The sequence below is a fragment of the Nuphar pumila genome, chromosome 7 (assembly GCF_984573655.1).
Source record: "Nuphar pumila chromosome 7, dmNupPumi1.hap1.1, whole genome shotgun sequence".
Classification (NCBI taxonomy): domain Eukaryota; kingdom Viridiplantae; phylum Streptophyta; class Magnoliopsida; order Nymphaeales; family Nymphaeaceae; genus Nuphar; species Nuphar pumila.
The window spans coordinates 25844448-25868122 of NC_143255.1; the positions used below are offsets into that span (position 1 = coordinate 25844448).

General features: G+C 42.4%; 1 protein-coding gene across 2 annotated transcripts in view; it reads left to right on the forward strand.

Moving 5' to 3' along the window:
- LOC149831595 (cinnamoyl-CoA reductase 1-like) overlaps positions 1–23043 on the forward strand; it is a 75463-nt gene extending 52420 nt beyond the window's left edge. For both annotated transcript variants that reach the window (XM_090014013.1, XM_090014014.1), the window contains exons 3-6: positions 4259–4444; positions 21426–21588; positions 21770–21959; positions 22669–23043. In XM_090014013.1, coding sequence (XP_089870139.1) covers positions 4259–4444; positions 21426–21588; positions 21770–21959; positions 22669–22801 — 672 coding nt within the window. In that variant the 3' untranslated portion in view covers positions 22802–23043. The remainder of the gene's footprint in view (positions 1–4258; positions 4445–21425; positions 21589–21769; positions 21960–22668) is intronic.
- Positions 23044–23675: the final 632 nt, after the last annotated feature.

The window sequence follows — 23675 nt, forward strand, 5'->3', positions numbered from 1 at the left end:
AAGGAAAATGCACCTGTTGGCCCGAAACAATGAAAGGCAGAGGGTGACGCCCTTGCCCTCTGTCCGGAAACAGAAACAGGCAAGGGGATGTCGCCCCCCGCCTATTGGCCGGAAAACACAGGACGACGGTAGGAGGGGCAACACCCTCCTGCCAGTGAAACCAGCGAGTGAGAGTGAGAGAGAGGTTACCTGGGAGCGAGGGTGACGAAAGGGGATCCCGACAAAGGTCGGCCTTCGACTGAGGGGCAGACGTGTAGGGGAGGAGAGGGAAGACATAGAGAGAGGGAAGACGCAGGGAGGGGGAAGAGAGAGATCAGAGAGAGAGAGAGAGAAAGAGCGGGGGGGGGGGAGATTTCCCTTTTTGCGAAAAGGGGGAACCCCCTGCGTGTTTAAATAGAACACAGGGGGTGTCGGGTTTGGATCTGGATCCGGTTCAGATCCAACCTGGATCAAAAATTAAAATTATTTTTTGACTCAGTTTTACAAAGTAAATGACATAAAGCCAGACTCGATGCGTGAAAGCGGGGGGGGGGGGGGGGAACCCCCCTACGTGTTTAAATAGAACACAGGGGGTGTCGGGTTTGGATCTGAATCCGGTTCAGATCCAACTTGGATAAAAAATTAAAGTTATTTTTTTAAATCAGTTTTACAAAGTAAATGACATAAAGTCAGACTCGATGCGTGAAACCACACATCGAGCTAAATAAACTGCGTAAGCGATGCACGATGTACAAAACCATATATCGGCTAAATAAATTGCGTAAGTAGTGCACGATATACGAAATCATACATCAGCTAAGTAAATTGTGTAAGCAGTAGCCTGTGCACGTAACAACGTGACGACAAAGTAAATGACATGAATTTTAAATGGAAAAGAATACTCAAAAATGTGTCATTGAGTTAAAAGCATATATATATATATATATATATATGTTTACGTATAACTTGGAAGTATTCTGTCATTTGTCCTCGTATGCAACTTTTCCCTACCTCGAAGATGGTCGGACTCGCTGACGATTCCGAGCGTAGGTTTTCAAGGGCTCGTGCCTTGGTGCATGTGTTGTGTCCGTTGCGCCGATATGGTGCGTTAAAAGATATTTTATCGTGCTGTGAAAGAAACAATGCAACCATTTTAATTTAACAAAGAAAGCCATGTTTATGTCGTAGGGCTCGAACTCGAACCCGAACCCAATTCGAGCCAATCGGACCAAGCCAGACTCGGTACAAGAGGTGGGTAGTAAAGCTCGACTGAGCCAGACTCAACTTGCTAATTGAGCCGGTTCGGTCTGAAAGCGGAGCCCGAGCTGAGCTCGGTTCTAGCCGAGCTCAGCTCGGTAGGCTATGCGACCAACTGGAGGGGGTCGGCTCGGCGGTCAGGCCTGGTTCTCATGCTGCGACAGGAAAGGGGCTAACAGGGATGCATTCCTAGACAACCTGACTCATTGACAGTGCCTCGCGGTGCGACAGGGGCTGGCCCTATCGAGTCCCAGCTCGGCTGAGCATGGTGCGACAAGGAGGGTAAAGGGGGAAAGAGTGTTGCCCAAGCCCGGTGTAGGAATTTTAACCCGATTCCGTTACGAGGGTCGCGTGATCCAAGTTATCCAATGGGCTTCCCCTGCCTCTTAGGTTCGACTAACCCATGTGCAAGTGCTGCCCTTTTGAGGTTTGCGTCGGTGTGCGAAAGCGGGAGACGACGGGCCTGACCTCAGCTGTCTTTCCAGAAAAAGGAGGTAGGCGCACCTGCCCTTCATTTTGTCCTAGGGGAAAGAGGGAGAGGCATGAAGCCCTCCCTTTGGTTTCCCGTCTTGGAAAAACAAAATGACAGCAGCCAGAGGCTGCTACCGGTCTCCCTGAGAGGAGGAAGGAGAGTGTGCTTTGCACTCTCTCTCCTGGTTGGATTGTGGACCAGAGGGAACATCATGGGGGTTGCGGCTTTAACGGCCCCACTTGGTTGGTAGGAAGAAGAGAAGACGGAAGGGTGCTCGACTGTTAAAACATATGTAATAATACATCTATATGTATATATATTTATATATATATATAGATGTATTCACCATAATACCCGATAGGGGTATTATGGTCTTTTCACAAGTACCCGATAGGGGTACTTGTTTATTTCTTTTTATTTTTCTGTTTTTTATTTTTATTTTTTTTATTTTTATTTTTTTTATTTTTTAGAATCTTTGTTTGAGATACTAAAGGGGCCCCACAATGGAGTCACTGGGGCCCCCAACGGTCACAATTGTGACCGTTGGGGGCTCCCAACGACTCTATTGGGAGCCCCCTTTAGTCTCCCTTTGCTTATAAATAGGGGGAACCCCCTTGTATCTTGGCATTGCTTTTAGAGAGCTCCTCTCCAATAAAAGGAGTATTTATTTTGTGTGTAGCCTTGTTGTAAGGCCCTTCATATATCCCTTGGTGGATTTCCTCTCTTATGCTTGTTTCTTTTGTCCGGTGTTGGACATAGTGAATGCATTTGCATTCTTGAATTCTTCCGCATACTTCATTACATCGGCACCCTCCCTGCTAGCAAGCCAGAGCCACCAACAGTGGTGGCTCTGGTCTATCGGCGACAAACAGAAAAGAGGGGGGAAAAAAGAGGCGGCACCTGAGTGGTGCCGCCACCTCTGATAAAAGGAACAATGGCTCCCAAGTGGTGTCGCTGCTTCCAACTGGGCGGCAACACTGAACAATGCCTCCACGGTGATGCACCACTGAGAAAAAGAGGGACAGGAGGGCGGCGCCCTCCTGCCAGCAACTGACGAGAGAGAGAGAGAGAGAGAGAGAGAGAGAGAGAGAGAGAGAGAGAGAGAGAGAGAGAGAGAGAGAGAGAGTCGGGTTCACCGGCATGAGGAGGGGCCCTGGCTAGAGGGGGAAGAAGACAAGGAGGGAGGGTGGGAGGGATCCCAGCGGGGATCAGGGTTCAACAGAGAGAAGGGAGTCGGGAGGGTGGCCGGCGTGTCAGGAGACTCAGGCAGGGGTCAGGGTTCTGATGGAAGAGCGGGGCAAGCTCGGGGGTGGGGGTTTGTGTTAAAAAGAAAACCCCCCTTGGTGGTTTTAAATAGCATAGGAGGGGGGGGGGTAACTGTGTGGACCCGGATCCGGTTGGATCCAACCTGGATCCAAAACAACAAAATTTATTTATTTATTTATTATTATTTTTTTGGAAAGTGTGAGTCTTATATATATAGTAATTCGTTCCTTAGGCCCCTTTTTTCGTTAGGTCTCGTTGGGCCCCTTCAAAAATCGTAGTTTCAAGTATTTGTTTCTCATGTCTAACACCGTCGATGTGATCCATAGGTTTTGTTTAGTGGGAACCGACTTTTGGGTCATCAGAATCTGACCTGTATACAGGTTTTTCCGGTGATCCAAAATCAATGGCTATGAAGGTACCAGTTTTTCCTGGCTCATAAAAAACTGTTTTTTCGTCAAAAAACATGATCCAAGAGTCGATTCCCACTAAATCGAGCATGCTAAACACATCCAACGGTTTAGATCTGTCATAAAACACTTAAAACCTATGGAGCAGAACATGGCAGAGCAAGAAATGGGGCCTAATATGTTCAGTTCTCATATATATATTAGAGGGAGAGATATTTGCGATGGAGCGAAATCATGTATGTAATAGATGAAGGGAGTTTAATGGTTATTGAACTGCATGATACACCTTCGTTGTTTTTCAAAGGACTTGATATAGTCCAATATTGAAGAGAATGGCAGAAGGCGGCCCTCCTGCATCTTATAAAATGAGGTGAAGGCCTCCTTACCAACTTGGAGCCTAACATGGCTTTTACCAAGACAGGCAGTACAATAATTAATGCTTCCTGTCGTGCAGTCTTTATTGATGCTGCTTTTTATTTTTTTATTTTTTTAAAAGAGGATTCGTGCCATAAAAAGGATGGCTGTAATTTTTGTCTTTTTCAATATTTTGTGATAAAATCATGAGATATTGAGTTTAAGCGAGAATTTTAATTTCTTATAAAAAAAATGTTAGTATTTCGTTGAATGTTTATATTGCATTTTTTTCACGAGATATTCAAAATTTCAGCGATATTTGTTACTATGTTCCTGTCCAGGGAAGTGGCTAAAAACTTGCTTTTGTAACTTCTTATGTCCATGAAGGCATGCTTTTACGTTTCATCCTCACTTCACATGCAAATTGATAAATTTATGTGTTTTCTGTAACTGTTGTCAGCAAGTTTCACCTCAACTTTTATTGACAGTCATATTATTTGCCAACCATATTTTAATGTTGCAGAAGGAGCTTATTGATCCTGCTGTAAAGGGTACACTAAATGTTCTAAAAGCATCTTCAGAAGTAGGGGTGAAAAGAGTCATCTTTGTATCATCTACTGCTGCCGTTGTAATGAGTTCAAGCTCACCAGAGAATGATTTATATGATGAAAACTTTTGGTCTGACATGGATCACTGCAAGATGACCAATGTAACAAATCGATTACCTAAACACCCTGGATCTTCATTTACATTGATGATCTCACATGTGATGCATTATCATTTTTCTCTAGTCAATCTACACAATTAACATGCTTGTATTACTGAAGCAAAAATATGTTGACACAATGTGCACCATTAGATTCCCATATAAGGTCTTAATTAGTTCACTGTTTAAGATAGTAAATGTTGTTTTTTGATAAAATTTGATGTGCAGGCTCTGTAATGTTTGTAGCCAATCCCATGTAGTTGGATAAAACTTGAAGATGATGTTAATATCAAAGTTGATGGAATGAATCATACTCTGATCTGTCTCCTAGTTCTGTTGAAAATTTTTCATGCATATATATTCTGCACTGACATTACAAAAACATTCTTTTGTGTTTTCAAGGAACATGTCAGTTGTCTTCATGATTAAACCCTCATGAATATGGGGCACTGCTTTATCAATACAAACCATTCACACAGTCAATATGTCCCTGTGCGCTTTCTTTCCTTAGACAAAGTGAACAAAAAATATAAAAGCAACTAAAAAGTGTTATAAAGTGTGTGAATAAGGAGAGAATCTGCACCAAACCAGCCAAGGGTGGTCCAGGCAAAGAGTTCCAAGTTCAGTCTCTCTGAGATTTACTTGTAATAGCTTCGTCGGTGGCTTGAGCTGTAATAATGTTTTGGAGGATTATGCATCCAGTGGTATAGTCCACAAAGATCATGTGTTTAATAGTGTTTTATAGGCTTTTTTATTTTAATGCTTCCATAAGTTGAAAAATCAATAAATGCAGGATTGCAGGCCACGCCACTTTGATGTGATTATATGATGCTAAGTCTTTAGAAACATTGTTGAATTGATTTAAGTGAAGGCCTCAAACATATCCAGAAGTCCTCTTGTAGCATGTCTAACTCATAAATTAAAGCAGACATCTAGAAGTAAATATGAAACAGGTTAAAATGCAATATGTATATGACTAGTGATTAATTACACATTTAAAAAAGCGGGAGAAGGCAGTTCACAATTATGAGAAAAGTTCAAGTTTGGCACTATAGAAACAATTAACCTATTCATGGCTACGCATGCATGATTGTAGAGTCTATATGTTTTATTGATAATGTTATGGAGACGGTTAAGTTGTATGTGTATCTATCTATCTATCTATATATATATGCTTTGTATGTATTCACACATATATATAATAGGTAAATACTCATTAGGGGTATTTTGGTCATTTTAATACTTGTAATAGGTTCTGCCCATTAGGAGCACATTAATACTTTGACTTTATTTTGTTCTTTTTGTCTGTTTCTGTTTTTATAAGGACTATTTGGTTAAATACCAAATAGAGTTATTGGGTTCTTTTAGACTAATCAACATAGAGTTGACTAGTCAATAGAGCTATTGGAATAGTCCAACAACTCTATTTATAGGGAAAAAGACAAGGATCGCAAAACTGCATAATTGAGTTAAAAGCGTGTATATATATATATATATATATATATATATATATATATATATATATATATATATATATATACATGTTTTAGGATTTTCCTTCCATTGTCTTGTGTACAACTTTCTCCTACCTAGGAGATTGTCAGCTTTGCTGATGATTCCGAGTGTAAGTTATAAATGGCTTGTGCCTCGCTGCGCGTGTAGAGCATGTTGTGCTGATGGGGTGCGCTAAAGTATTCGTCGTACTGCGAAAATAAGAACAAGGGAATTCCTCTTAAAATCATGTGTTGGTGTCATGTTTGTGTCGCAGGGGCCAAACTCGACCCTAGTTCGAGCCGACCCAGTCTCAACCACCAAAAAGACCGAACTCGGGGTCTCCAGCCAATCTGGGCTTGGCGAAATCGAGCCGGGCTTGGTAAGAGCTAAGGGCCTAACTGGGTTAGAGGGAGCAGGGAGGGGCGACACCCCTCATCTGCTGAAAAAAAAGAGGAAGCTGGGAGGGGCAACGCCCCTCCTCTGCTAAAGAAGAGGAAACAGGGAGACGTCATCCCTCCTCTGCTGAAGAAGAGGAAGCAGGGAGGGGTGTCACCCCTCTACTAAAAAGAGGAAGCAGGGAGGGATGGCGCGCCTCTGCTAAAAATAGAGGAAGCTGGGAGGGGTGGTGCCCCTCCTAGACTGAAGAAGAGGAATCAGGGTGTTGCAGCGCCCCTCCTCTACTGAAAAATAGTAAAGAGAGAGAGAGAGAGCAGATATGGGGGGAGACGTACTTGGGAGAGGGGGGGGGGGGTCGACTGCTCCCGGTGAAGGGGGCTCTGGTGAAGGGGGAGGGAGAGAGTGAGAGAGGGCGAGAGACGGGAGAGATGAGAGGGAAATCAGAGAGAGAGAGAGTCGGGGTTTCCTTTTAGCGTGTAAAAGAGAAACCCCCTTGTTGTGTTTAAATAGAAAAACACAGGGGTGCAGGTTGGTTCTGAATCCGGTCGGATCCAACCTAGATTCGATAAATTTTTTTATTTTCGGGTTTTATATCCTACCGTCCTTAAATTAATTTCGTCTGCGGAATTTTACAAAAGTTATAACTTCAAGTACAAGTCAGGGTATTTTTCCCTAATGTCGGTTTCAGGTTCTTAGGCGCATTCCTCGATTCCATGATGCTGCCAACGAACCTTGACGAGAGAGATAGTCTTCGATCTTAGCACTTGGTCTCGCCTATCCACGATCTCCACATTTCTTTCTTCAAAGGTTAAGTCTCCCTGAATATCTATGTCATCATAATGAATGATGTGCGATGGGTCATGATCGTATCTCCTTAGCATAGACATGTGGAAGACGTTGTACATTTATGCGTACTGAGGAGGTAGCGCCACACTGTTTGCTGCATCACCGATCCGGTCCAAGATCTCGAATGGTCCGATATATCTGGGACTTAACTTTCCCTTTTTCCTGAATCAAAAAACACTTTTGGTCAGGGATACCTTGACAAAGACCTTATCCCCAATCAAAAAAGCTAGTTCTCGACGTCGCTGATCGGCGTAACTCTTTTGTTGACTTTGCGCAGTTCATAGTTGTTCCCATATCAATCAGACTTGTTGAGTATAGTGCTGTAGCACAATTGGTGAATCCAACTTTCGCTCGCCAACTTCATCCTCGTAGACAGGCGATCGACAAGGCCTCCCATACAATGCTTCATACGGGGCCATCCTGATGCTAACATGGTAGCTATTATTATACTCAAATTCTGCAAGGATGGTATGAGAATCTCATTCTCCCTTCCAGTTTATCATGCATGCCCGGAGCATGTCTTCTAGAGTCTGAATTATACGTTCAGATTGTTCATGGGTTTGGGGGTGAAAGGTTGTATTGAATTTTAACTTCGTGCCCAATACTAACTAAAGTTGTCCCCAAAACCTCGAAGTTAACCTCGGGTCGCGATCGAAAATAATCGAGATTGGAACTTCATGCAACCTTACAATTTCCCTAACATAAAGGTCTGTCAGGCTATCCAGTGATTGGTTGATGCGAATCGGCAGGAAATAAGCAGACTTCATGAGTCTATCGACGATCACCCAAATCGCATCATGTTGCCTTCGAGTTCTTGGTAGACTTACAAAAAATTTCATAGTGATTTCTTCCCACTTCCATTGTGGGATCTCCAGTTGCTGCATAACTCCACCTGGCCGTTGGTGTTAGATTTTGATCTGCTGGAAGGTCAAACATTTCGAGACGTATAAGGACATAACTCGCTTCATACCGTTTCACCAATACCTTTGTTGCAGGTCCTTGGACATTTTTGTGCCTTCCGAATGAATGGTGTACCTGGATTTGTGAGCCTCAACTAGAATTTCATCTCTCAACTTAGGGTCATCGGGAACCCATAGGCGATCCTTCAGCCATATGCTTCCTTCCTCCTTAAGACAGAAAGCAGTATTGTAAAACCCCAAAATTTTAAAAAAAAAATTGGATATAGGTTGGATCCGACCGGATCCAACCCGAATTCATATCCAAACCCCACACCACCCCCCGTGTTTCTATTTAAACATGCAAGGGGTGGGTTTCCCTTTTACGCAAAAGGGAAAACCCTCCCCCCTGCTCTCTCTCTCTCTCTCTCTCCCTGACGCCTCCCCTGCAAAACCCCCAACCCCCAATGCACTCTCCCCTTGACTCCCTGTCTTCCCTCTTTTCCCCCCCCTAAGCTTTTTCCCCCTCGTAGGAGCTTCCAAACCCGTTGGAGCCACGCGACCCCTCAGGTGCGTGTTCTCTCTCTCTCTCTCTCTCTCTCTCTCTCTCTCTCTCTCTCTCTCTCTCTCTCTCTCTCTCTCTCTCTCGCAGGTTTAGCCGGCAGGAGGACGTTGCCCCTCCTGACGTCGCCTATCATTTTCCGGCCAACAGGCAGGGGGCAACACCCCCCCTACCTGTTTCTTTTTGGGTCAGAGAGTAGGGGCGTTGCCCTTGCCTTCCCGTGTTTTTTAGCCAACAGTTGGGGGCCGATGCCCCCTACCTTTTTCTTTTCTGGCCAACAAGCAGGGCCACTGCCCCCTGCCTTCTCCCCTTTTTTGGCCAGCAGGTAGGGGCGACGCTCCTGCCTCCTCCCTTTTCGGCCATCTGGCAGGGGCGACACCCCTACCTCCCCCCTTTTTGGCGTGCAGGCAGGGGCGCCACCCCTGCCTCCTCTGTTTCCGGTCACCAGGCAGGGGTGACACCCCTGCCTCCTATAGTTGGGCTTGGTCTGAACCGAGCCCAGCCCGTGTAAGTTGAGGAGGACCGAGCCTAGGCTCGGTCCCATTCTGTGACTCGGTCGGGCTCGACAGTCAGACCGAGCCTAGCCCGATCCATGGTCTCTAGGGGACTAAGCCCCAACCCGGTCCCATCCTGGGATGGGGCCAGTCTCGACCTGGCAGCTGAGCCCACCCCCCCTTCCCCTATTTTTCTTTTTCCTATTTTGGTCAGAACCGAGCCTGGCTCGGTTGGGGGTCCAACTGAGTCCGGCTCGGTTGGGGTCTAACCAGCCCACTCAACCGAGCCCAACTTGGCCCCTCCCCGCTTGCAACCAGTCGGGCTCAGCTGAGCCCGGATAACCCTGGGTCCCGGTGCGGCTCGCCCCGATTCGAGACCCGGCTCAGCCAGGCAGCCCGAACCAGGGTCAGGTTCGGCCCTTGTGACACAAACATGACACCAACGCGTGATTTTAAAAAAGAATGTCCTTATTTTTGAAGTACGATGAATACTTTAGCATACCCCATCGGCGCAACGGACTTAGCACACGCACCAAGGCATAAGCCTTTAAAGACCTATGCTCAGAATCGTTAACAAGTTTGACAATCTTCGAGGTAGGAGAAAGTTGCATACGAGGACAATAGTAGGACAATCTTCGAGGTAGGCGAAATCAAGCCGGGCTCAGTAAGAGCTAAGGGCCTAACTGGGTTAGAGGGTGCAGGGAAGGGTGATGCCCCTCCTCTACTGAAAAAAAAGAAGCAGGGAGGGGCGGCACCCCTCCTCTGTTGAAGAAGAGGAAGCAGGGTGGGGCGGCGCCCCTCCTCTGCTGAAGAAGAGGAAGCAGAGAGGGGCGACACCCCTCCTCTGCTGAAAAAAGAGGAAGTAGGGAGGGGCGGCACCCCTCCTCTGCTAAAAAGAAGAAGCAGGGAGGGGCAGCGACCCTCCTCTACTCAAAAGAGTAAGCAAGGAGGGGTGGCGCCCCTCCTTTGCTAAAAAAAGAAAGCAGGGAGGGGTGACGCCCCTTCTCTGCTGAAAAAGGTTAAAGAGAGAGAGAGCAGAGAGGGGGGAGACGTACCTAAGGGGGGCGGGCGGCTGCTCCCATCAAAGGGGGCTCCGGTGAAGGGAGAGAGAGAGCATCTTCTAGAGATGAAGTGAAAGAAGATAAAAGAGTATCTTATTTGCTCAAACTCAGGTCTAAGCCCGTTTAAGAAATTGAAAAAACGATCTTCTTCTAATTGTTTGTGTCGTAGCTCAATAGCTTCTCCACTTCACTTTGGTTCAAGGAGAGCGAGTTCATCCCAAATAGATGATAATTCGGCAAAATATTCTCTAATAGTTATTTCTCCTTGTTGAAGAGTTAAAGCTCTGCTTTGAAGATAGTATTTGTGAGACAAATCTCTTGAGGTATACATCCTCTCAAGATATTCCAAAACTTGAGATGCTTGTTTGAATTTTAAAATATTGGCTTTAATCCGATTCTCAACCATAGAAAAAATTTATGAAAGAATTTTATAATTTTTCATTTCTTATTCTTCATGTTTCTTATTGTATTATTCAAAAGCCTTCACTCTTTTCTCTCCTTCAAGAACTTTTATTTCTCTTTTTCAACTATGGTAATTTTAGGCTCGGGTTTCGGAATCGTACCTTTGATAGCCCCAAAGCCCTTTTCCCTTGATATGAGCTTCCATATTTTCGGCCCAAACATGATAGTTTGAGCCGTTGAGTTTGAATCCGAGAGAAGTGTGAATCCTTTTCCGCCATGGAGAAGCGTTTTAGAGAGAAAAGTGAATCTTCACAATCAAGCACGCACCACAACGGGTTTTTCTTTAGCTATACTTGTAGCACGCCAAAGAGGAAGGAGTTTGCAAGGATTTTCCACACCAAAATAAAAAAATGAGTAGGCACATTTTTCGAGGCAACAACCACAATAACTGCTGCACACACTCACTTCTTAGAAACCTTGCTCTGATACCATGTAAAAATATCTTCAAGAATTTCAAGTCCAAGGATGAGTTGATTAACCCACTATATTAACAACAAAAAATATGTGCACAAAGACACAAAATAACACTTACAAAAAGAGCACAAATGCACAAAGGCATAAAAAAGAATGTATTATTGAGAGAGAGAGCTTTACAAAAAAGCATTTTTGTACAAGGAGATTCATCCCCTATTTATAAGCTAAAGGGGGGTCCAATGGCTGGTCAACCCAGTTAAACCTCAAAAAGAAAGAAAAAGAAAAAGAAAAAAATACAAAAGGTAACCTATATATATATATATATATATATATATATATATATATATATATATATAAACATACTATCATATACAAAGTATATGAAAAGTATATGTACACATTATATATATAGTTAAATGTGTATGTATCTACCTAAAGTCTATAATAATTTTAACAGATACGACACAATACAAGCAACCTTAGCTGAAAATATGACCCGGCCTCTGGTGCTACAAAGCATACTCATTCAGGACTGACACTCCCAATCTGATCTAAAACTTCTTTTGCTCACTCGTAACAAAGCCTGTCCAGGTAGTACAAGTCCCCTCTCCTATGGCCAATCTCAATCTTCTTCCCTGACAACTGATCCGACACCATACAACCAAAAAGAGAAAAGGTAACATTATAATTAAACTTGGTAATTTGATCAACAAAGATAAGATTCATAGCAAGGGATGCGTCGTGATAAACTTGAGAAAGATTAATCTTACTACCAAATTAAAAGTCAAAAGAAATTGAACCGATTTTTAAGATGAATATAGAAGAACTATCTGTAGTAGGGATCCAAAACCTCCAATTTGGTCACAATCAGCAAAATCCCCAAATCTGGACCCTATTAGGTGTGATTTCCAAAAAATCTTTAAAAAATCTCAAAAATTTCAAAACTTCAACAAATGACCTGATTCTTGATTCGGTCAACTCTTAAAATCAAGACCAAGAACCACCACACGGTAGAATCCATGAACACACTAACCTTGATTTCTTAAGAGTAATCACCCACAAGAAAAGAGCCCAATGGCTTTGATACCATATAATAAAATGGTATATAAGAGTGAAATAGACACAATACTACTAGGGCAAACGCACACAAGCCACACAAGGGCAATAGATGTAAGACCTGGGAATTTTTTAGAAAAAAAATCAGACCCGGTTCGGATCCGGATCTGGATCCGACCCTGGTACCCGATAATGCACCCCTCGGTGCTTATTTAAGCAGCGAAGGGGGTAGGGTTTTCTCATTCGAGAAAACCCCTTTCAACGCCCATGCTCTCTCTCTCTCTTCTTGTCCGACCTCCGTCCTCTGCAGCTCGTCGGAACCCCTGTCGGCGACCCCACTCCGCGTCCGGCCACCTACCGCAACCGACGACCATCGCTGCTGCCGCTTTCCCCCCTTCCCTCGCCTGCTCTCTTCCCTTTGCGGTCCTCGCCTCACCAGAGGCCACCTGACGCCGGCGGCAAACCAACCCCCCCCCCCCCCATTCCTCCTTTCTTCTCCCTCTGTTTGCGGCAGAGGGGAGGTCACCGCTGCCCTCCCCCTCGCTCGCTCTGGGTTGGTCTCGCGAGCCCCTCCCTGCTCCCCCTTTTCGCATGGGAGGGGCCGAGCCCCTCCCTGCTGCCCTACTTTCGCATGGGAGGTGTAAGTTTTCCTTCTTGCTCCTGTATTGAGAAAGAGAAGAGAGAGAGAGAGGGAGAGATCGATTGCGGCTGTCACGATTTCGGCTGTCACGATTTCTGTAAAAGAAATCGTGACCTAAATGTGTATTTAAGTTTACATTACACTATAGGTCCGGGTCTGGTATTTCCAGACCCGATAACAAAATACATGATCTTTACATGGACGGTGACATGGATCGGGTCGGATCCTGCACCTTTTTCACCCCCCCTCAAGTTGATCATGGTTTTGGACCATGAACAACTTGCTTTTAAGCATCCAAAAGCGATCCTTGGTTAACCCTTTGGTAAATATGTCTGCAACCTGTCTTTCAGTACTGACAAACTCAGGCTCAATCTCTTTTTCTTCAACCTTCTGTCTCACAAAGTGTTGGTCGATCTCAATGTGCTTGGCACGACTGTGATGTACTGGATTGAATGACATATTGATAGCACTTTGATTGTCACAGAGCAAGGTAGTGTGGGAGATCTTTTATCCTACTTCAGTTAGAAGATGCCTGATCCATGTGACGTCGGCAGTGGCAGCAGCCATGGATCTATATTCAGCCTCAGTGCTTGATCTAGCGATAGCTTTTTGTTTTCTACTGCTCCAAGAGACTAAATTTCTTCCAATGAAGGCACAATATCCTTATGTAGATCTTCTTTCGTCGGGATCTCCTGCCCAGTCTGCATCACAATATACAGTAATTTCGTGCTCGTTTTGGCCATAGGACTGTGGTAAATATATCAATCCATCCCCAATAGTCTCTTTCAGATATCTAAGGATCCTCTTGACCGCTTCCATATGTCCAGTGCGTGGCGCATGCATAAATTGAGACACTTGATTGACTGAATAAACAATATCAGGTCTAGTGAATGTGAGGTATTGTAACATTCCTATTATGCTGCGATACCTGGTGGGGTCATCACACAGATCTCCATCATGAGCGCTAAGTTTTTGATGAAGTACACTCAGAGTTCCTAGAGGTTTGCAGTCTTTCATGCCTGCCTTGTTGAGAACATCTACGGTGTACTTGTGTTGAGTGAGTGTCAATCCATGAGCCTGGTTATCAACTTCTACACCTAGGAAATAACGTAGAATTCCAAGATCTTTCATTTTGAACCTTTGACCTAATAAGTCTTTTATTTCTTGGATGTGGTCCGCAGAGTTTCCTGTGATGATAATATCATCGACATAAATTAATAATAGAGTGGTCACAGACTGGCTTTTAAATATAAATAATGAGTGGTCCAGCATAGAACGTGAAAATCCATGTTTCTGAATCTCTGATGAGAAGCTATCAAACCAAGAGCGAGATGCTTGCTTCAGGCCGTAAATGGCTCTTTTTAGCCTGCATACATGGGTTTTACAATTTTGTTCTTGATATCCAGGAGGTTGTTCCATGTATACCTCCTCCTTCAAATCCCCATGTAAGAATGCATTTTTTACATCAAGCTGACTCAACTTCCATCCATGTTCAACAGTCAGGGAAATGATAATTCGAATCGTTCCCATTCTTACAACCGGACTAAAAGTCTCATCATAGTCTTGCCCTGCTTCTTGAGTGAATCCTTTTGCTACAAGCCTTGCTTTATATCGTTCAATGGTTCCATCTGGCTTGTACTTGATTTTGTAGACCCATTTGCATCCGATAACATTTTTGTCAGGTGGTCTGGGAACAACTTCCCATGTTCCACATTCATGCAAGGCTTGCATTTCATCATTCATGGCTTCTACCCATTTCATAGAAGCTGCTGCCTGATAATACATGATGGGCTCTTCGTCCTTATTGATGGCAGTTAAAAACAGTTGAAAATCCAAGGAGAAGTTGTTATAACTAACCCACCTGTCAATAGGATGTCGTATGCGGTTTGATTTTCTGACTGCAAGGGTATGAGAAGGAGTAGGATTAGTGACTGAGACATGATCTGTCGGTCTCTGTCTGGAATAGACAATGCCTTTGTATCTGCCTAGTACTTCCTCTGCATTTTGTGACCCCGACGTCCCAGTGTTCTCAAATACCTCTTCTTCTTGTTGCACGCAATCTGAGGAACATGTTTCATTGGAGCCAGCAAAAAGTTCTGAGCTTAGCCAAGGATAGTAAATTTCAGTTGACATATTCGTTGTGTCAGCTCCGTGATCAAAATTTTGTTCATCAAAGACAACATTTCTTGAGGTTCTGATACGTTTGTTGGTGGGATCATAACACCTATATCCTTTGTAGTCATCTGCATATCCCACAAATCTGCACTTTTGGGCCTTATCTTGAAACTTGTTTCTCAGGGACTGATCAATATGCACATAGCAAACACATCCAAAAACACGCAGATCATAATAACTAGGATAAGTTCCAAAAAGACAGTGATAAGGAGACTTATTTTCCAGAATAACCATAGGCAGTCTATTTATCACATGCACGGTAGAATGGAAAGCTTTTGTCCATAGATTGATGAGAAGATTGCTGTCATGAAGCATACTCATGGCACTTTCAACGATATGCCTGTGTTTTCGTTCAACAATTCCATTTTGTTGAGGGGTATGAGGACAGGACACCCTTCTTCCTATTCCGTTATTTTGAAGAAAAGAGATAAAATCACAGGATGAGAATTCTCCACCTCCATCACATTGGAAAAATTGAATGGACTCAGAAAATTGATTTTTGACAAGGGAAAGAAAATTTTGAAACAAAGAGAAGACTTCCGACTTATTTTTTATGAAATATATCCAAGTGTATCGAGTATAGCTATCAACAAAGATTATATAGTATTTGCTCCCAGATCGAGAGGCAACTGGGACGGGTCCCCATACATCAGAACATATTATCTCAAAAGGTTTTGAAGCTCTCTTATTAATGGAATGAAAAGGCAATACATGACTTGCAGGAAAGACAACTGAAACATTTGTGACTGTTCTCATCCCTATTTAGACTTTCTTTTGGAATGAGATTATTAGATACAAGTTTTTCAATGAAATGACCCCCACAATGTCCTAATCGACTATGCCATAAGAATGACTTATTACATTCAGAAATACTAAAAACATTAGCAGAAGAGGATGAACACGACTTTAATGAAGGCTTTGAATTCAGGTGGACAGGACGAACAGCATGACAAGGAGCTTCTTCAAAGACATAGATATTGCCTCGTCTCTTTCCTTCAGCGAATGTTTCCCTCGTGCGTAGGTCCTTGACCTGCACAGAGAAGGGAGTGAACTCAACTGAAGCATTATTATCATCAATAAGTTTGGAAACAGAGACAATATTTTTCTTAATGTCAGGAGCATGAAGAACGTCAGAAAGAGTAAGAGTGGAATGTGACATGGGAATGACAGTTTTTCCAACATGAGAAACAGGATGGTGGGATCCATCTCCAGTGACAATCTTACTTTTTTCAAAATAAGGAATGAGATTAGAAATCTTACCTACATCACCTGTTACATGAGTCGCTGCCCCTGAGTCGACAAACCAGGTGCCTTCATCACTCTGCTTCAATTTCAACTCTGACAAGGCAGATATCAGTAGATCTTTAATCTCTCCACTACTTGAGAACTTCTTTTTGTTTTCTGTATGTGGACCCTTTCCTTTATTCTCTGGATTATGCCAACAATTCGCCTTGATATGCCCCTTTTTGTTACAAAGGAAGCAGGTAGGAATGGATCTTGACCCCTGCGCATGAGCTAACATATTTGGAGTGGGAAGCAGACCACGCCCTCCGTGTCCACTTCGCCCTTGTCCTCCTCGTCTTCGTCCTCTATCATAAGACACCCATGTGGTAAAAACTTCCTGAGAATTTGTGTGAACGTGAGATTCCTCAGAGAACCCTTTCAGAGTCATCTCATACTGAATTAATTTTGCTCGCAACTCATCAAAGGTAGGAAGGGCAGGGAGACACAATAGGGACGTGACGATCATGTTGTAGTCGGATCCCAATCCACTCATAGTCTGTTGTACCATATCGTTGTCACTCACCGCGCATCCTATAACTGCAAGTTGGTCTGTGATAGTCTTCATCTTGTTTAGATATTCCATGATGGTCATAGAATCTTTTCTCAACATCTGAAATTCCCTCTTGAGAAAAACTATTCTCGCCTGCGAAACTTGTGAATATGTTTGAACCAATTTTTCCCAAAGTTGCGGAGCAGTACAGTTGTCGGGAATTGCAACAAGGACCTCTTGGGACAAGGTGGAAGTGATGTATGCAACCACTGACTGATCTTTCCTTTCCCAGTTGAGGTACTCAACATTCTTGACATACACAATTGAACTTACTCCTTTGTCGTCTTTTTCTTCTCTCGTAACAAATTCGAGTGGGGCGGGAGTGGTTCCATCAAGGTGACCTAAGAGACCTTGACTCCTTATAAAAGGAATGATTTGTCTCTTCCAAATCAAGAAGTTTGAGGTAGTTAACTTTTCAGAAACGAGTTGAGTGAGAAAACTTGAAGAAAGATTGGATGAAGAGGAATGAAGATCCATGAAAAAGAAGTTTTAACAAGAAGAGGAACCCCTTTTGTTTGTTTTTTGTTTTTTTGAAGTATTCATAGAGTGCTCAGTCTGCAGTCAGAGAGGTTTTTTGATCGTCTTCCTTTTTTTTTTTCCGGCTGAGTAACTCAAAGATTGACGACCAGAAGCTGTCAGAGGAAGGACTGAGTTTTTAATGTGAATCCCACTCGTAACAGTCAGAACAAATATGATACGAGAAAAGACAGATGAGAACAAAGAAATGAACAGATTTTCTGTCGCACAGCAGGCTGGACAGAAAAAAAATTTTTGTCAGATTTTAGAATCCTAGATTATGTCTCACGTCTGCCCAAAATGAAGAAGGGATACGCAGGAAAAGATATTTGAATAAAGAAAGAAGATTCACGTGAAGAAGATTCACGTGAAACAGAAACAAAAACAGGAGATTCTAAAAAAGATTTGAATAAAAAAGGAGATTCACGTGTCCCAGATTACATGTCGCACGTCTGCCCAAAATAAAGAAGGGATACGCAAGAAGGGAGATTTGAATAAAGAAAGGAGATTCTCGTGAAGAAGATTCACGTGAAATTCATGACCTTTTTGATGTACAGTGTTCACGTGAACCAAGATTCACGTGAATCCTGCGTGAACAGTTTAGGGATTCACGTGAGACGTGAATCCACTAAAGGAAGAAAAGAAAAGGCTGAGAAAACAGAAAGGGGAAAACGAGAGGGAGGGATTGGGAATGGAGGTAGAGAAAAAAAAATCTGAAGGAAAGAAACAAAGAATGGACGAAACCTCAAACCTTGATTTGCCGCACCTTCGAAATCCTCTTCAACCCTTAGCTAGATCTATGCTCTGATACCATGTAAGTTTTCCTTCTTGCTCCTGTATTGAGAAAGAGAAGAGAGAGAGAGAGAGGGAGAGATCGATTGTGGCTGTCACGATTTCTGTAAAAGAAATTGTGACCTAAATGTGTATTTAAGTTTACATTACACTATGGGTCCGAGTCTGGTATATCCAGACCTGATAACAAAATACATGATCTTTACATGGACGGTGACAGGAGGGGCCGATCCCCTCCCTGTTTTTCCATTTTCGTAGGGGAGGGGTCGAGCCCCTCCCTGCCTCTCTGTGTCTTCTGTTTGTAGGGGAGGGGCCGAGCCCCTCCCTACTTTCCTCTGTATGCAGGGGAGGGGTCGAGCCTCTCCATCCTCCCTCTTTATGCAGAGGGGTCGGGCCCCTCCCTGCCTGCCTCTGCGTCTCCTGGAAGGTAGGGGCAGATCCCTGCCTCCCTCCTCCTCCTCTCTTGGCGGGCTGGGGTCGAGCTCATTGCCTAGCCCACCTCTCGGCCCTGTGCTTTGCGAACTAGGGTTGGGCTCGGCCTGACAGCCGAGCCCACCCCTCAGCCTTGTTGTCTTCAAACGAAGGATGGGCTCGGCTTGATGTTGCCCCACCCTTTTTCTTGTTTCCTTTCGAACAATTGTATATGTACTCACGCTTTTGCTTTTCGTAGCTTGCGCAACGGAGCCCGCTCGCGCCCCGTGGCACAAAACATGTCACATACACTCGAAGACGTGCACAACGCCGCGACTCCTCAAGGTAGGGGAAAGTTGTGCAAAGGACAATGGATGAACTAAAATAAAGCAATTAAAATTTAATTTAAAATGGAAAAGAAAGGACAAAGGACAATATATATGTATACATATATCTATATACGTATGGCTTTAACTTAAGGACGCGATTTTGCAATCGTTGTCCTTTTTACTTTCCTATTTTTATTGCTTTCTGTTGTTGCCGCGCTTGATGTGCATAGGCTTTTATTTTCACATTTACTTTCTTTATTGCTTTCTGTCTTTACTGTTCCTGTCTTTACTTTGCTGTCGCACTTTATGTGCACAATTTTTTCCTTTCGCAGTTTCCTTTTGTTCTTTACTGCTTTCTTGTTTTTCTTTTTTATTTTGTCGCCGCGCTAGAGTGCACAGGCTTGTATTTGCTTTTACTATTTCGTACTTGCTTTGTTGTCATGCTTGATGTGCACAGGCTGTTGCTTTCGCATTTCTGCTCTTGTTTTTCCTTATCACCGCACTTAGAGTGTAGAGTTACATTTTTGGGTACTTGTTACTCCTTAAATGCAAGTCTCACATGGCGTGCAAGAGTGCGTACCATTTTTGCTCTTTTCGAAAAAGATGTGAATATTTACGTACAGGTGCTACAGTCTTGAGAGGAGGTTTCCTTGCATGGATTTCGGCTTCTCGGGTATGCAGTCTTGCAAGGCAAAGCTAGAGAGTGTTGTGGATTGCAGCTTAGCAACTAGCGTTCTCTATATCGGTACACTTGGGAGAAGCATTTTAGATTCATAGAGATTCTAAATCATGCATGTTGTTTCCTGTTTCGCAAGTCTAAGCATATTAATATTTGAAGTTCTTTCAGCATGTACTTGTGAAACTCTGTGTTGGGTTATCCTTTGCAAAACTCATGCCCCTATCTTCGTAGTTGTACCTTTAGACAAGTACGGTTTGTGTTGTACTACGGTGAGTAGGATGAGAGGTCGATGGCAACCTCGAAATGTGCAATGAGCATCATATTGAAATCACATAAAATGATGATGATTCGCCTTTACAGGCAAGATGCTCGAGTGGGTCTGAAAGACCAGAGCATATAGAATGGGGTGTTAGTTAAGTAACTCCTGACGCGCTCATTTGCCTATTGTTTCCATCAAGGGAGAGGATGGATCAGTACAAAAACTTCGATGGACAGATTGTTAATAATCACCCCTCTGACAAATGACTCGGTGTCCACAGTAATCGGGGTTAGGGAACGGGACTACCAAAAATTATTGTAGGTGGTAGATCCCATGGACTTCTGCAGAAGTAGAATGCATCTGTGGCCACGAATACCTTTGGAGAATCCTCTCTTGGTTACTGATTGTTCCCTTAAGAGCGGACTCAGCTAGTAATTCGGGGTATCATAAAATACATAGTATAATAAACCTCTAGATCAGTTTCGACTGTTTCTACGTTTTGCGTTTGTGCGTACCCACATGCCAACTAATATCGAAACAAAGAATATCTTGTTCACAATATCTGCTTGAATGTGCATTTTTGAGATTGATGAACTACTTATTATATATACTTATATCCTGTGATAGTTAATTGTTTTAGTTAGCTGTTCTCCGCTTGTGGAATCAATTATCCATGTTAGAAATAGATTATTTCTTGTGTAATTAACTGATCATGCTAGTGTAGCTTAATTATTGCTTTAAACTGCTTATTGTGCTAACATAATATGTCCTGCTTTAATTTTGATTCCATATTGTCTTGCTTGTGTACCTACCAGTTTTTCGTAAAACTGACCTATTTTATGAGCGCAGTTGACGAGTAGGTTTTTCAGACAACCAATGGCGGGATGCGAGATGGCCTGAGACCTCACTCCTCTGCTCGCAGTTTTGTGTCTGGGACACCTGTTTTAGTTGGAGTTTTGTATAAGGGGAAACCCTAACTTTTGTACAACTGATAGTTTTCATAATGAATATTTGTCTCGCTATTTGTCTCGTTAAATATGTTTGGGTAAATGATGGATTTTTATGCTAACGTGCTCAAAGTTGTTAACTTGTTTTGCTTTTTAAAAAAATCGTTTCTGCCGATAAAAACTCTAAAAAATGAAAGGTTTTCTAAGTATTTTCAAAAGTTTACAAGTTTGAAATTTTGAGGCGTTACAATGGAAGCACTCACAAAGCCACTAAGGGCACCCAGAGATCACACACAACACTTAAAAAATAATAATTTTATTAATTTCCAAAATGCACAAAAATTGCATAGCTTATAAGAGGGAGATCCCTTTTTAAATATTCAAGAGAGAGCCAAGACTAGTTGTTAGACTAGTCCTAACGGCTAGTCAAAGCTGGTCAAACCCAACTGAAAATATAAAAAATAAATTATGTAAAAAGGATTTTTTTATATTTATAAAAATCTACAAATACATATGCGTGTGTGTGTATTTACAATCACCATCATGCTGATGAAGTGTGCTGATCTTCAACTGCACAAATTATTTGTATTAATTCTCTTCCAATCAGAATTCTTTACTATGTCGATTACCTTTCATATTTTTCCATTTTGAAACCCGGGAAACTACTTTCAAACCCCGTGATGTAGGAACTTAATTTCATCTTCATCATTTTTTATGCTAGAACTGGTATTGCCTTTCGAAGACTATGGCAGAAAAGCATGCCTGGGAGTATGCAAAGGAGAGTGGCCTGGACATCGTAACACTTTGCCCAACTATAAACCTGGGACCAATGCTGCAACCAACTGCGAATGCCAGCTGTTTGTTTTTGCTCAGGCTATTGAATGGTATCTTCTCATACCAAAACCTGTTTCATTTTTTGGAGTTTTGGTTTGTTTCATGCTGTATTGAATGGCATAGATACCTTGTAGAGATGTATATTGTATCTTGCTATTATTTAAAGGTGCTTTCAATTTCCACATTTTCTGTTTAATCTTGTTCAGTTATATTTGATATTTTAATTAACAGGAGAGAAAGAGACCATCGAAAATTTCGTTCATGGAATTGTGGATGTCCGGGATGTATCGAAGGCTTTAGTACTGGTATATGAAAATTCAGAGGCTTCTGGACGCTACATATGCAATGGATATAATGTTAGAATGCGTGATTTGGTGGAAATCCTAAAGCGCATGTACCCTGATTACAATTATCCTAAGCAGTAAGTCTTCTCATGTGCGTAATTTAGAGCTTCAATAACTAATCATCATGGGTATGATCAGTTAACAGTTTTTCTGGCTGAGAAAATGTCACCATTGAATTGTTGTCTGTTTTGACATATGACAGTGAAAGTTTCATTGCTTGGCCATGGGTACAGTTGTTAATCTCTTATGCTGATTATAAAACTAATTGAGTTTAACATGAATATGAGCATTGGTCTCTTTTAAGTACCTCTTTTAAGTACGGGACTATGCTTCTCAGGCTTCAACTGAGTTAATTGATAATAGTGTGTGGTTCATCATGTGTGCGTTTGTAATGTGCATGTATATTTTAGGATTGTCATAAAATAGTCATGTATTGGTTCAATGTGTGGTTCATTTCGGCTTGTTTATAAGGGTTCATCCTGATTTTAATTTGGTTAACCCTGTCATCTGTAGAGGAACAAAGAATGAAAATAAGGATTTTGTTTCACCAACTCGGATGTAATTCTATAGATCAACTATTTTCTCTACAATTCTTTTTTTTTTATCTTTTGATTCGTTGGCAATACTCTTTTCTCCATGCGCTCAAGCGTGTGACCACCATGTGCTTGAAATGATTGCACTATGAGCCTACACATTTGTAGTTAGTTCATACTGTTGAAGAGGGTTCATCTGCTGTTGGTTTTGGCAGTGTGTTATATTGACCAACTGTTGTGATGGTTGTTGCAGAATTATTGATGTGGCACACGAAAAACATGTCTCTTCGAACAAATTGCGGAGTCTGGGTTGGAGTTTCAGGCCTTTAGAGGAAACACTTACTGATACTGTTCGATGTTTTGGTGAGCGTGGTCTTCTTGAGTGAATCTCTCTCATTTTCTCTCCCTCCACATGCCAAACTTACAGGCATGCTATTGCTATTGGATGCATCCTTTCTCTCAGAGATTGAAACTAGGGGCTGTATGTACTTTTTGCAATCGTTCCCAAATTTCTTGTCATTGTTGGGCATTTGGTTATTAAATAATGATCCATGTGAAGCTGGATATATTGATCTTAATGTTTGACGATTACTTAATTGGTATGCTCATTGTATTTCTTTTGCTTTGATGTTCTCTGTTAGCTTGTGTCTGGAAAATAGCGCACATCTTGCAGCATCCAAATAGAAAAAGCCATGGCTTCAGTTTTTTTTTTTTGAGAGAGAGAAAAAAGCAATGGCTTCAGTTGAACTGTGGCTTTTGGTTGTCTCCACAATGCTATGTTTCTGACTGCTGCAACATCTGAGTAATGTCAGAGTAGGATGAAATCACAAGTTTTTTCTTAGCGCCCAGATTGCTGCAACATAATAATAACAATAACGGTAATAACAACGAAACAGTAGTAAATGGCAGTGATAGGAGCCTCATCCAAAAATAATAATAGTGATAACGATGGTGATGATTATTTACTATTGTTATTATATTACCTCTTCAAATCTGGGATAACAACCGTGTTAAAAGAAAACTATCATTTGTAATCTCATAGCTTATCTCATATGTAATACATCCCTCACATGTAATCTTTTTTTAGTTTAGTTAGAGTCCAACGATTCCCTCTTCCCTCTCATTCTCTTGTATTATAAATAGGGGATTCTCCCCTCTTATTTTGTATTCTTGAGTTTGGTTTTCTTCCACTTGAATCAAAGTGTTTTTTATTTCTATTTGCTTTGCACTCTTTTTGAGTTTGGTGTATGAACCCTAGTG